Below are 14864 nucleotides of genomic sequence, written 5' to 3' on the forward strand. Positions count from 1 at the left end.
CCCTTACAGAAGCGTACCCTGGTCCCACAGGCCAGACACGGAGAAAATCCCTCTGTTGCACGAGAGAGGCAGCTTGTGTGATCGTGTCTCGCAGACTTTCAAAAACTCAGTTTGGTGCCTACATAAAAAATATTATACTATACTATTAAATGGAAAATACAATATTTTAAAACACATTCTTAAATCGTTAAAGAAGAAAATCTCTGCGAGCTGTAATTATTGCCACTGTAGGTTAGAACTTACTGTAATACAATTCAGCATAACCGTGTAATTTAGAGGTTATTAAGAAATTTCTAATTTAAACCAGGTCTTTTGAATTGTATTATGAAGACAGAGCTGTTGTTCCTGAGCGTGCTGGTGAAAGACTGTCACTAAGCAAGATACGCTGTGCATTTGCAAGTCTCGTTGCAAGGGCATCTGGACATAAGCATTGCATCCTCAAATGTTTCTTATTTTTTTAAAAATTCATTTGTATTGGCATGAGTTTGGGATCATGCGAAAACATCCTCAATAACAGCAAGATACGTAATGTGGTTTGTTTTGAGTCTTGGGTGGTCGTTTTTGTTGGGTTTTTTCCTAGTTCTGATGAGGAAACTGCTTGATATTTTTGACAGTAGCAATTGTGACAATTCAGGAGTGCTCTATCTTGAGAGAGCTCATATTTAACCATACTGTGTTAGCGATAACTGTCCCTCCTCAAGAAGATTTGAAATACAAAGATGAGAGAGATTATTACCATCAGTTCTGAGCACCGATCGAGAGAACAGGAGCTTAAGAGAAAACCAGCCCAGCTAACTGATGACCTTTTGTTCGCCATTTATGCGAGATATTTTTCCAATGAGAACAATTACTCTAATAACTCTCAATGCTTCCCCTTTGGATCGTAGAGGTTGGAGACCTGAGGGAGCTGCAGACGTTGGACATTTCAACCAACCGTTTGATAACGCTGCCCGAAAGGCTGCACATGTGCCTCTCGCTGCAGTACCTGACTGCCGACCGCAACCACCTGTGGTACGTCCCCCGCCACCTGTGCCAGCTCCCCAGCCTCAACGAGCTCTCCATGGCTGGAAACCGCCTTGCCTTTCTGCCGCTCGGTGAGTCATTGCCCTCAGCGGGCTGGGGGTGGGTTGGAGAAGAGACAGGAAAACAAACTTTCCGTCCCACAAAAGGAAAGAATTAAAAAAAAAAAAAAAAAAAAGAAAAGGCAACAAGTGATTTTCTTTGATGGTCCCTACAAACGCTGTTTATGGTGTTGCCACAGGGGTCGTGTTGTTGGAAAATACGTTAATAAACAACAAAAAAACCAACACAGGTTAAGGTTTCATGTCTCGTTTTGAGCAATAGGTCAGCTATCAAGTTTGCGTTATTTTTAGCTAACTGAGGGGAAAAAAAAGTTTAAGTGATGTTGTGTTTAAATATAGTACTATGTAATCTGAGTCCCACCGCATTGGGTAATGATCTGTTTCTGTTTGCTGGATCTGATGATTTAACCAAGATTATTCTGCAAGGGTTTCAACTGTGGAATCCTAGTAATTCCACATAAATTATTTTTCATCATTAGGAATGTCAATACTGTATAATCTAGTGAATGTTTAGTTTGTGCTGTGTATAGACATTCAGCAAAACTGACACGGTGGTAGCCCAGGGAAGAATATAGGTGTCTTTTTCTCAACCCTTTCAAAGTTTGGAAGTGTCGAAGGAGTTCTTCAAGAGTCGGAGGTGCAGTCGGCGTGTGGTGGCTTGTTGTGGGAAGTAGTTGTGTTGCCATAAGTGTGGACTGGATATTCTGTTTGTGAAAAGCAGGTCCTCTTCCCCGCTTTTGTAACTTTTTAGCCCGACCGCTGGAAAACTGCTGAAATACAGACACGTGCAGATCTGTTGTGTCATTTGAATAGCCATTAATAGTTTTCTTAGAATACAATCAGAGTTTGGTGTTAATTAGGTGCAGATGAAGTTACGAAAATCACATTGAAAAGAAACTAAAAATTGAGGTGGCTGAAAATGAGATAATAATTTCCAAATTAATTACATGTCTAGGTTTAACTTAATTTTTTTCAGTACTAGCAATTTAGTCTTTAAAGAAGTTGATGATCTTTCTGATTTCCTTAGAACCTGAATTTGTGTTACTGGAAAGTGCAAATAATGTCTCCAGACATAGCGTTTTAGTTACGTCCCAACATATGTCATTATATAAATGAGAAAACGAGTTCCAGGATTCATCATCCAGTTTGCACTGTAATAACTAAAACAAGCAAAGTAACTTCCCCTGTTTTGGCAGATATTGCTAACTCGATTTCATGAGACAGGAAGTTGAATCTTTTCATTTTTGCAAAAATAAATTGCTCTTCCATAAGATGAGATATGAAATATTAAAGGGTAAAAGTTTGTGCTCCTTTTGTGCCAGTAGCTTATCTGAGAGCGAGCGATGACCTGGCTGAGCCATAGATCTGCTGAAGTGTTTTAAGTTCAAAAGGAGGAAATAAATCTCTAATATAATGACACACCTTCTTTTTTTTCTTTATTTTTAGACTCAAATTCAAAACATTCAAAAGGAACTTTTAAAATAACGGGAAACATCAAAGACTGTCAATTGACCTTGTTCAGTAGTTCTTAATAGTGACTCACTGGTGAACATTTGGAGATAATTTGCTATCTGTGGATATGAAACTGAATCATAAATCCTGGAGTTCAGAGGAGAAGCAGCACAGTATAAATGTAAATGTTTAATCCTTCCTCTGAAGAATCAGGAGGCTTTAGAGTGGTCAAGATGGGATGAAATAAAGTAGAAGAGCGAGTTAGTGCATTGGAAAGCAAAAAGATTAAATCTGCTGTTGAGCCGGAGAGTATTTTTCTTGGGTTATTACTGAAGTTCAAGGCATAATTGCAGCGTTATTCCTGCTAGCTGCACGTGTTGGCTGGTGGGTTTTCTGTGAGACTTCTCACATCCAGCTTCACTTTACCAGTTAATGATTGAGTAAGGACATAACACTGAGTGATATTGCAGAAATACCTACAAGTGATATTCAAGCAAGAATTGTGAGGGGGGAAAAAAATAAAAAGATTCAATTAGGGGTTGAGTTGAAAAGCAGACATTTGATTCCTCTGCTGTCAGAATGTTAGCTGGGTTTGGTTTGGGCTTTTTTGGTCCTCTTTTTGTATTAAACCTGTCCATGTTAGAAGAAATACGTTTGGAACGTGTTGCTTAATGCTTTTTAAAGTGTGATTTATTTTATTTATTACATATGGTGCTTGACATCTACTATGCCAAGGAATCCATTCTTCCTCATATAAATATGTGCCTTGTAGCTGCCAGTAGAGCCTCTTGTTAAGTGTAATGGAAATCCGCGTTTTCCTGTTCCTAGATCGATAGGTGTTAAATTTATTCCAGCAGTAGCACAGTACTTTCACGGCACTACTGGGTAGGTACTGTGTAGTTTTTCTGTCCTACACATTCTTTTTAGTTTGTGGTCACATGCATCTTAAGGGAAAAAAAATAGTACGCTATGAAGCAGTTTCACAAAATACAATAAAAATACCCGATGGCGCTCTGACTTTCAGAACTGGTACATAAACAAGCAGATGGGTAAACAATACAGAATTAGTCACTTGTTCTGCAGAATACACTTAATTCTTTGATATGGCAGTATTTTAAAAAAAATTTAAAATTTTTTTTAAATTACTCTTTTTTTCAGCTGTTTGAATATTCCAGTTTATATTCAAAGAAACAAGACTACGTGGATCTGAGTCTTTGGGCATTCCTAATAAATTTATTTGATAAAAACCAAACAAATTGTGTGTGTACGTGGAACTGGAAACTGCATCTTGAACAGCCCTGTTATTGTCAGCATCACTTTCATTCTGACCTAATAAATGGTCTCAGCAATTCTGTTCTCGAATGTCAGATGGAACTACTGATCATTTCATATCAGTCAGTGTACTTATAATATTAATTATCCTTTGATAGAAATTTTACTTTAAAATGTTACCATTAGCAAATGCTCCAGTGCCCCAAAACAAATTCCACTGCAAGCAGAAATTTGAATCTGATGACATTGCAAAACTAAAAATGATTTATGTGATAAAGTACAAATATAATTAAAATAGACTATAAATTCTCAAGTGTCCTGGCAGTACAGGGGATGTTATGACAGCAAATATTCAGTGTTATATCACTTTATTGAGGGCTTATGTGCACTTTTTGTTTAGAAAATGGGTTTAGTAATTATCAGTGCACAGTAAACAAAGGTCTTCTTCTACCTCAGTATATGCTGCTTTTGTGTCCTTGCCCTCACAGTATGGTTAAAAGAGCATCAGTGCAGACACACAAGAGCTTTTGTTCCATCTTCAGCCATGTGGAATGCATATGCCAGGGCCCTGAGGTTAAAAAAAAAAAAAAAAGAAGAAGAAAAAATAGGGGGGGAAAAAAAGAAAAAAAAAAGAGAATTGGGGTTTGTTCAGGACTCATGGCATTTGGTCATTTCTGGGAGAAAGGTCTTTGATCTGGGAGCCTGGAAGAAGGAAAGTGGAAATGTTTTAGACACAGTACAGCGCTTGCAAAGCCACATGAAAACCTTCTTTGTAGCTTTAGCCTTTTCATAGATGGGCAGCTTCCTTATTTTACAAAGTTCTTCAGAAGCGTGTCTTTTAGAGAGCTTTTTACGGTATTTGTTGACTGATATAAGACATAAAAATTAATGTGGATGGGATACAAAGAGCTTTTTAAAGTGGTGATTTATTTAAATTTAAACTTTATGGATAGTGTTTGAAACTGGGAAAAAAAATCTTTTGGGGACTAGAAGATGCTTAGTTATTTAATGCAAAGAAACTATATCAAAGGAACATTTATAGTTACAGGCTATTTGGCTTTGGGAATTGAATTTTTCCTACTGAGATATTTTGTCTAACATCCAAAAATTTGCTTTAATTACCTAGGAAATGCAGTCAACTCAGAACTTAGAATCTAAACATAGCCTAAGATAAAGACAGAGGGAAGAGATGAGATGCAGCACAACTCCCCTCTCAATGCATATGAAAAGAACAGCTTTAGGGCTTTTTTTGACTTGCCTGATTTTCAGCCCATTTGCATACATCTGTGTAGAAATGAGTAAGATGAGCCTCTTTTAAAAAATTTTCTTCCATTCTCTAAATTAATAAGTTAAACTGTAGCACATTCAAGCTACCCCAGCAACCCATAGTTTCCTGCTCTTCTCGGGATAATTGGCTTCTGCCACTCGAGATTCTCCCGGCGTTAGGTGGGCCACGCACGGGCTATCTGCTGGGACTTTTATTGGCTGGTTCTTTTCCAGCCTTACGAAATATCGTGGTGGTGTAGTTGCTTCGAGTATTGCAATATTTTTATTCATCGTAGGATAACAATGTTTTTGTTTCGGCTAAAAATAGCCCAGAACTTTTTACTGAACTATTTTGAGCCCTGCGATACTGAGCCAAAATAAACTCTCTTTCTGCGGTGTTAGCTCGTAGCGATGCACAGCAGCGCCTCGCAGCAGCGCCCATCAGTCAGCAGAGATATTTGTGCTTTGCTTCTTGGGGCAGGACACTTGATGGATGCAGCAGATCGAGCTACAGTGTCTTTGGGACAGGGTCAAGCAGCATATGGTGGCTGAATGTGTCCCCTGATGGCCAGTGGCTCCAGTTTGAACCAAGCTGAGATTATGGTCCCTGAAACCACCATAGACTGTTGCAGGGCAACGGCCTCTATTAAAAGAAAATAAGTAAATCAGTTTTTTCTATGTTAACATTTCCATTTTAGAATAGGAATCTGTTCATTCTCTGTTGATACAGTCACTTGTTCTTCCTATCAAAGATCTGATAATGTGACACCCTCTGAAGCTCCTCCTCAACGTGAGCTTTTAAGGTTTCTGGTGCTTACAGCTGCCGTTCAAGTGGTTGACAGCTGAAGACATTCAGTATATTTTAAGATGGCCAAGCATTTGGGAGGGGATCACTCAAAATATCGTTTGCTTTATCTGCACTAAGTGTTGTCCAGAGCTCTTGTGCACAATAAAACTACTCAATAATAAAGAAGGGATTGTATTGCCCGTTGTCATAATCGGGAACGATAAGAGATTATTATTCCGAATAGAATTTATGAATAGAGATTGTTTTAATTTTTATTCTGTTCTTGGCCACTATTACAAAAGGGACAGAAGCCATGCTAATTTGTCGTGTTGTCCTTATGTTTATGCCAGCAAAGGTAATCGATAGTTGATAAAGATGAGGAGTCAGAATTAGTCAGTACCAGTATTGTCTTGCAATGTGGCTGACTCAGCCAAATGCTTGTTTATCTTGCTTAGTTTCCATTACATACTCATGAAAGTTTAAGAAGTTGAAAGGCATACAGATTATTTTTTTATTATTATTTTTTCATAATGCAGTTTGTCTGGGTTGCAGCTATCCCCTCCCAGGCAGAGAGCCTTTCACACGTGTTTGCTCACTTTGTGCTTTGTATTAAATACACGTCTTTTCCTAACTCCGTATCTCAATAGGAGCTGCTGAGATGATCCTACATGTTGGATTTCTTGCCAGTTCAAAACTCTTTTAGACCGTTCTTTCGAGTTTACTGTTTGCTTTGTCATTTAAAAATGTCTCACATTAAGCGTGTTTTTCTCTGCTTTTGACAGCAGACAGTTTTACCACTGACTAGATCTTGCTAATAAGCAAAATTTTTGTTTCTGAGAATTATTCCTAGGAGCCTAAATTTTCTCTTTTACTTTCGCTCCATTTTCTCATCTGAATTTTCAAAAGAAAATAAGTGTTCCGTACCTATATGCTCCTATCTGGAAGTCTGTTAATATATTTCTTGTCCATGAAGATACTGCTTAAATATGCTGTACTTGCTTCTTTTGCCTGACAGCCATGAATATTTTAACAGAAATAATGTAGGGAGTAGACCTCCAGATGTATTGATCATTTACTAGTAGCCACAGCTTTTGTTATCTAATATTCTGCAGTTTAATGCTTCTGTATTTCCTTGTATTCTGTAATTTACTGCAGCACACAGACTTATTGTATTCGGTTATGGCTAATGTAATCAAATAAGTATCTCTCCTTGGAGAAAAGAAAGTGAGACAGACCGGATTCTTGTTCTAAGACTTTACCACTGTACCCAAGATAGTGAAGCTGTGATTTCAGTGACACAAGGCCAGCTAATGAAAGAATGTTTGACCTTAAGAACTTGAAGTATGCTCTATAGATCTGAAATCAATTGTCCTTTTCCTTCAAACTGGCTTTGGAGTTCGTCCATGTTAAAATTTAATTATTTATAATGGGATTTTCAGGGCTGCTGAAAAGAAGGGGTTTGGTTTTGTTTTGGTGATTTTAAATGCTATTTTCTAAACAGCTTTTCAGCTCATCTGTAATAAAAACATTGGCTGGAATTTTACATCTCGGAAGTACTAATTTATGTTTGCTTACATAGAATCTGATTAACTTACTTGTAATTAAAGAGAATTGCTTTGCTTACAATTGTCAGTATTTCATCCCTTCTCCCCTTGACTTTTTCTTGTTTTCTAAACCCAGATTTAGGTCGTTCTCGGGAGCTACAATATGTTTATGTGGATAACAATATTCATCTGAAAGGCCTCCCGTCTTACCTGTATAATAAAGTCATTGGTTGCAGTGGGTGAGTATGAATTAATTCAGACGTCTTTCATACGTGTTCCTTGTAAAACTTCTCATAAATATATTCCTGTACGATACAACTGATTATTTTGTGTGCGTGATTGATTCAGAACTGATGTTACTTTGAGGGGATTACTGCAGCTCACGGTTCTGTTTTATTTTTGTAATAAATCTTCTGCGTTAATTGCTGACTTTCCAATAATTTAGTATTAAACAGTAACAGTGCAGTTATTCTGAAGGAATTTGTAATGATAATGTAAGGAGGCCTAAAGCTGAATCCTAGCTGCCTTTAAATGTTGGCCAGAAATGTAGGCTTCACAGAACTTTCAACCTAAAGAATGAGAAAAGTATTTCTTAATGTGTTGCAGCATCTGACTAGTTCCCAAGTTCTCACGTTTCTGGAACTAATGGGCCATGTCTTGAATTGCCGTGTGCAGCTTCACTCAGTTTACGTCCTGGTATCAGCTTCCTGTAGGTCTTTGGTACCTACTAGCTAAAACAAGTAACTTTTTTTAGGAATTAGGGATTGACAGGTATATTTTTACATTTGGATTTTAAAAATATCCTAGGCTGTCTCGTGTTTGTGGTTAGGATGTGAGAAAAAAACATGGTCTGTCTAGGACACTAGCTTAATTCTTTCGGCACTGACACTAGCATAAATTAGGATCAACACCACTGATGAACGGAGCCTTACTGGTGTAAAACTGATCAGAAGAGGATTGTCCCCATTACCATCTAATTATAAATTTCTGGTATGCTCGCGCTCAGCAAATCTTGCATTAAATATAAATTCCCTCTTTACAGCCTGCACTCTCCTGCAATATGTGAGATGCTGAGTCTTGGCATTTTAAGGTTTTTCTAATATTCCCGTGTCAGCTGGTTGTGTGATATTTAAATACGTGCAGTTGGATTAGAGTCCTGCTGAACTGTGTGCAGTCTCAAGCTTCTGCTAATTTTGTTTTTTCAGGAAAGATAATTTGTAGCCTTCGTTCTTTCAGGACTGATTGTAAATTGTAAGACAGATATTACATTGGCCCTAACAGAACTCTATTGATTGTGACCAACAGCACTAGTGACAATGCAGGAAATGTTCCAATGAGTTTGGTTCAGCTGCCCTGCTTGTTTCAGGTGATTTTAAACAACCATGTCTTTTATTGTTTTTATCTTTGCACTGACCTTTTGTGAAAATATTACCGGTTTTTGGCCATCATCACATCTATGCTGCTGGCGAGGCTGGCTGCTACAATCTCTGATGGGAAAGTACTATAAATGTGGTGTAGAAGAGACCCAAAAAGTTGCAAGTGTTGTCATGAAATTATTTCTTGTAATGCTTCTGTGGAATAATAATTAAAAAAATTGTATTCTTACTAATAAAGAATAAAAAAAGATATTTTTGTTGTGAAACCATCTTGAAACATCATAGATTATTTTAAAGGAAAATTTTCCACATACGAAGAGCAGTTCTATATATTATTAAGCAAGCAAAATTTTTTCTCTGATAATGTGCTGAGTGATGTTAAAATCATGTAACAGTGGTCACGTGAAGATTTTCTGTGTGCTTTCCAAGAAAGCGTTAGTAACCAGTGCAAGGATTTTGTGGGTCAGGCGGGAGTTGAAGACTCAGGCTTTGGTGCTCTGTCTGGTCACCTACTGGCTAATAAAATCTGACATGCTGCTGTTACTAACATAACGCTCGTTTTATGAAAATAGAATATAAATTGCATTGTGTAAGTAATGAATCTCTGTCTGGGAATCCTGCAGTCAGAATGACTTAAGAAGTCTTTTATGTAAGAGGTGATGATCTCAGCACTCAAAATAAATTTTGATCTTATTTTTTGCAGATTGGATTTCATAGTCTCCAGCTAGGTATTTGCCAGTCCTGTTGAAGGCAACCAATAGGTGGTCACAGCTTTTTTTTCCCCGGTTATTTATTCACCAGGATTTTTCTCCAGCTCCATTTGTTCCCGCTAGTTAGACCATCCGCTACTCCACTTTTTACCCTCTGTGGATTTTGTGTGGATTATTTGATGGTTTGGGGTCTTTGTTGTTTCTTTTTTTTTTATTTTTTTTTTCTTCTTGCACCCAGTATTACTTGTAGGTTGAGATTAATTCCCTAGTCTATCCTGATTTAAGGATATTTGCCTTATAGATCATTCCTTGTGATGGTCTGTTTTGCTTGTTTCCTTTTGGTTTTCAATGTTGTGGTCCAGCATTAATAGCCTCGCCCTTCACATAAAGTTGACCAAATGGCCCAACTCCGAATTGCAGAAACTCGACTGGGTTTCTGGTTGTGTCCTCTAGCTAGGTCGGTAAGGGGTTCATCTGCTTGAAAATCCAACATGATGGATTTATTTCTTGTAATAGTTAACTTACTGGGTGGGGATTGCTAGGGAATGGATTGTTGGAATACCGGATCTCTGAACTCCCAGTTATAAAAATATAACGCTATTAATGGTTTGTGGGGAAGTATTAAATACCGAACAACAGTCTTAGTGACTTGCTGTTTGCTGCTGCTCTTTTTTTGCTTGTTTCTCTGGGCTGTTTTTTTCCTTTAATCAGAAGAGATGAGATTTTTTGGTTATCAGAGAAGTACTCTGTGAGATTTCTTTCACATCTGATAAGGCTGAGTGGAGTTACCTCAGTTTTAGGTCCAATATCTGGGAAGAATGACAAATTCGTGTTTCTGTTCCATTTGTTAGGACTGGCCCTAACAAGTTGCTCTTGGCCTCAAATTCAAGTTGTCGTAAACAATTCCGATTGCCCTGTTGACTTCCCCAACTTCTTAGTAGAATTTTCCAATGCGTGTCTCTTTGGTATGATAGCTTGCAACAGGGATCATGTAAAGAGTTATTATTTTTACTACAAGCTGGGTTTCTTTGAATCCAAATAACCTTTCTTTTCCTTATAAGATTTAGGAAGGACAAAGCTAGTAGACTTACCTGTGTATCTTCCCACTTCAATTTAGTCAGTGCTTATATTTTTTTTCCTGCAACCACCTCCTGTACCCTCCAAGGGAACTCTGTGGATGGGGAAGGGTGTAGTACAAAATCAACCAGTGGCACTTAAATGATATTTCTTGGGGTTTGTAGTTTCCCTCACATATTACAGTTGAGAAATCCATTACCATTCTCAGCTGGTTGATCCAAGACACAGGAAGCCAACTCTTCAGGTATGAAACTGCTCCCCTAGGTAAAGTACTGAGCAATAGTGACATTTGGAGGCTAAACCAGATTAGTGCGTTGGCAAACTAAGGGACTTGTAGTGCACTTGATTCACCTCCTTGGGATTGTGTTCTCATTTCTCCAGCTTTTGAATGTTATTTGAGAAGTGAAGACCTCCAGATGTCCCATGACTAGCATGTCACAGAAGGTGGGACTCTATAGAAAAGGTGTGTCAACACAGGATCAACATAGCATAGCTTGGGTTGAAAGAAACCTTTCAAGGTCATCTGGTCAAACTCCAACGTGTATTGCACTCTGCAGGGAATCCTTGAAGGGTGCTGCGCTGAAGAGCATGAGTTGGTCATCTGTGTTTCCCCCTCAAGTTACTTTTATTTTTTTTTTTTTTCTAACTACTCTCTAAATGTCTTTTGTCCTTCTAGTTGTGGCTCTCCAATTCAAGTTTCAGAGGTGAAACTGCTCTCTTTTTCATCTGGTCAGTTAACTGTGTTCCTGCCAGCCGAGGTGAAATCTATAGGGACAGAAACAGATCATGTGCTGCCCTTGCAAGAACTGGCCATGAGGACCCTCTATAACACCTACTACAGGTTTTTAAAAGGTATGGACTGTCTGCATTCTTTAGATTATGGATAGAGTGGAAGTGCATTTCTGACAGTGACAGGAACATTTCAAATAGCTCTTCAAGGAGCTGGGCAAGGATATTTAAAAAAAATATTTAACCAAATTGTGTTTGAAAAGCTGTATTAGAACAAAAATATCCAGTATCAGTAGACAGAGATCCAAAGACCCCTGTAAGTGGTGCTTACAAATGGTTTCTTTCTTGAGGACTGTATAAAGGAGGACACTTTTTGCAGGAGAAACTCTTTAATGGAAATAGGAGATGAGAAATAGAGTTCCTGAGGCAAGATTAGATGCATCAGCCAACAATGCAAGTTCTTGCCAGGCAGCACACTCCTAAGCTGGCAGACTTGTTATACATAAGGCAGAAGAAATGCTGCAGCCCTTGGCCATTTCAGTGCAGTGTGACAGCTGAGCTGTTTTAGTTCTGCCCCAATTCAGACCCTTTGCTGTGAAGTGGCCCTTGGCTCCTCTGGTTATGCATCATGCAATCACATGAGTTTGCAATATCTGATGGTAACCTGCAGATTCAGATTTTGTCAGATACAGATGTATGGGGACTTCCCCTTTTTCACGGCATCTTGGGAACGTGTCCGCTCTAGAAGTAAAAGTAGAAAGCAGAAGGGTAGAGACATACAGTGGAAAGATGAGAGGGTTTATAAGGGGTCAATTGTACCATGGCTGCTGGAGGAAATCACGACTGCTGAACTGTTGCTTTGTCAGGAAAAAGGGAGTCTGCAGCAGATACATTGTAGGGAAGAAGCTGCATGTTGAGGGATGGGAGAACCACACAAACCTGTGATCACAGGAAGCGGCGCTGCTTTATGGAGAGTGTCTTTAAGGCCAGAGAGGCCATATGAATTGACCAGTTTGCAGTCATGTATTTTTTATACTTCTGCTAATGATGGGGAGAGGGAGGGTCTTTAGTACCCAGATATCAACTGCACCAAAATTACACAATGACAAATGCCATTTCATTTGATTTCCAAAGTTCTATTCTTCAAAAAGGAGTTTGAGAATATTGGGGAAACATCACTACCTACTTTTCTCGCCCAATGGCGACTTGCACAATCATTTCTGCAGCTTTACTCTGTGACTGTGCTTCTTGAAGATGCTGGGGAGGTTTGGTTTCGGAACAGGAAGATAGCAGTGCAAAATGGGTTTAAGAAATGGATTGTAGATGGTTTATTGAAGGTTGTAAGGATTGTATCAAGTTGCGGCCAAGGTGCATAACCTGAGAAACATGATAAAACTTTCTTTTTTACCTATCTTGCCTACTTCTAGTTTGCTACACTGTACTGTGTAGTCTTTCTGTATGTTTATATATACATACAAACGTGTATCTTACTCTGACTGACATTATGTGCATTACCACTGGCAACACCCACATTTCAGTGAGTCAGGAGTAACACATAGTTCAGACAGGTGTGAGGTAACGCTGTGCTGGGGAAGCAGGTGGCACATGATTAAATTAGCAGATTTGATCTATCGTTGCCTGAATTGACGGTTTTGAGGGTGCTGTTAAATACGTGTTGGCTGCTAGGTGAGTATGACAGAAGCAACTGGGCGACTTTGCCTCAATCTCAGCCCAGCTACAGAATGTGACCTTTTCTTTCTGACGCAAATGTCCTATTCGTCATGCCTGTCATCGGAATTGAGGCTGTTGGGGTACATTGTGTATGGGGTTATGGTGTTAGGAAAGCTGAAACTAGTGTGATATCACAAAAGTGATTTATCCGATACTGCAGCTTGCCCTGATTACTCAGCACCCGAACTCATTCACCTGTCCTGGCTGTCTCTCAGTTTCTAGATGGAGATTAGCATGTTGGTTTTAACTGATAAAACATTACGTGGCTTGGGCCAAGCCTGACAAAATGATTGCTCTTTCCCATGAAAGGACCCAGGAGTCCTTTTTGGTGAAAATGATGGCATCTCGTAACTGTGGGGGCACACTGAAAAGATTATGAATGTGTTCATGTTTTTAGAGGTCTTTTTGGTTGGACCTGTGAGAATTATGCTGGGCTGGATTGTATTTCAAGTAATTCTAAATATTTCAGATCCTTTTTTGCTGATGGTGAAGTTTGGGCTTTTCAGTGAGCTCATCTAACCTGCTGGATTGGTTGCTGAAATATTTTAGAAAATACTACTGATGGCCTCTTCAGAATTTGTATTGCTATACTAAGGTTATCTTTGTGTCTAAAAATGCTTCATGATTTATCACTGGCTTTTTTTATTTACTTGAGGTATAATATTTTTACCAGGGTATTTGAGCCCAGTTAATCTTATGCCCACGTGTGCTAAACTTGTAAATTTAAATTTAATGTTTGGAACTTCTATGTGGAAACTGCCATGTGCTTCAGCCTAATTGTGGTAATTTGTATTACATGGCTGTTCTTTTGACGACGTCTTAGGAATGTGAGACAGCTGATTTTCTGAGTTGTTCATGGATCATGCTTTTTGTGTTTGACTTGCTCGAGCGATTGTTTTGCTACAGGCCTTTTTTGTTTCTTTCCATTTCTAGATTTGAACTTTCTGACTCCAATCTCGCTACCCAAAAGCCTCTTGGAATTGTTGCACTGTCCCTTGGGACACTGCCACCGCTGCAGCCAGCCTATGTTTACCATTGTCTACCCAAAGCTCTTTACCTTGAGGGAAACTCCAATGGCAGGATTGCATCAAGGGTAATTACACAGGAAATTACACTGGGGTTTCATTTAGGAAGAAAAACACCTTATGGAACAAAACATATTCTTAAGGATTTTTTTTTTTTTTTTAGCTTAGCAGCCTTTCACGTCTAAAGCCCCTGTCCTATGAGTGCATATAAAAGTGGCTTTTTTTTTGATTTACAAGACCACCAGCGTACTGGTTGTAGGCTGTATAATAGTGGCTGCCACACTTGCCTGTTTCAGACCGCTGTAAGGTGGCGAAGGAGTTTGAGATGATGGAATTGACTTGTTTGTGACAGTGCCTTTGGAAGGAAATGCTACCTAACAGCAAGGCTTCCCCTCAGGGTCTCAAACCTGACTTCAGGAGAATGCCACCACCAGATAGAAGTGCTGCAGGATTAAAGGCAGGAGAAAGCTCTAAAGCCAGAGCTTAATTAAAATGTTCTGTGATAAAATACTCCTGTTTTTCTTTCTGTACTAATTAACTTGAGATATGCTGTGGGAGCATTCCACATCATAAGTTACATTTAATAGCAGTATGTATTTTTTATAATATTTCATTTTTTATGGTTGTAGCAGTTGTGAGTGTGGAGGCAGGATTCACAGGGCAAATAGACAAGCTTACACAGGCTCCCTGGCCTGCTGGACCATACAGTTACAGAAGGGACTCAAAACTGGGATATGGTTCAGGGAACATTGCCGCCTTGTAGATTTAAAGTATCTTTAAGGTGAGCACAGGTTGCTTTGCAGTGATTCTTTC

The 14864-nt window shown here is 38.9% G+C and overlaps 1 protein-coding gene across 1 annotated transcript in view; it reads left to right on the top strand.

Moving 5' to 3' along the window:
- Positions 1-887: 887 nt before the first annotated feature.
- LRRC28 (leucine rich repeat containing 28) overlaps positions 888-14864 on the top strand; it is a gene marked incomplete at its 5' end in the record, with an annotated part of 16557 nt that continues 2580 nt past the window's right edge. Inside the window, 4 exons of the mRNA XM_009869544.1 lie at positions 888-1094; positions 7540-7642; positions 11243-11418; positions 13960-14119. Of these exons, the coding sequence (XP_009867846.1) occupies positions 888-1094; positions 7540-7642; positions 11243-11418; positions 13960-14119 (646 nt within the window). The remainder of the gene's footprint in view (positions 1095-7539; positions 7643-11242; positions 11419-13959; positions 14120-14864) is intronic.

This window comes from Apaloderma vittatum, unplaced genomic scaffold, assembly GCF_000703405.1.
Source record: "Apaloderma vittatum isolate BGI_N311 unplaced genomic scaffold, ASM70340v1 scaffold9615, whole genome shotgun sequence".
NCBI classification, from domain to species: Eukaryota; Metazoa; Chordata; class Aves; order Trogoniformes; family Trogonidae; genus Apaloderma; species Apaloderma vittatum.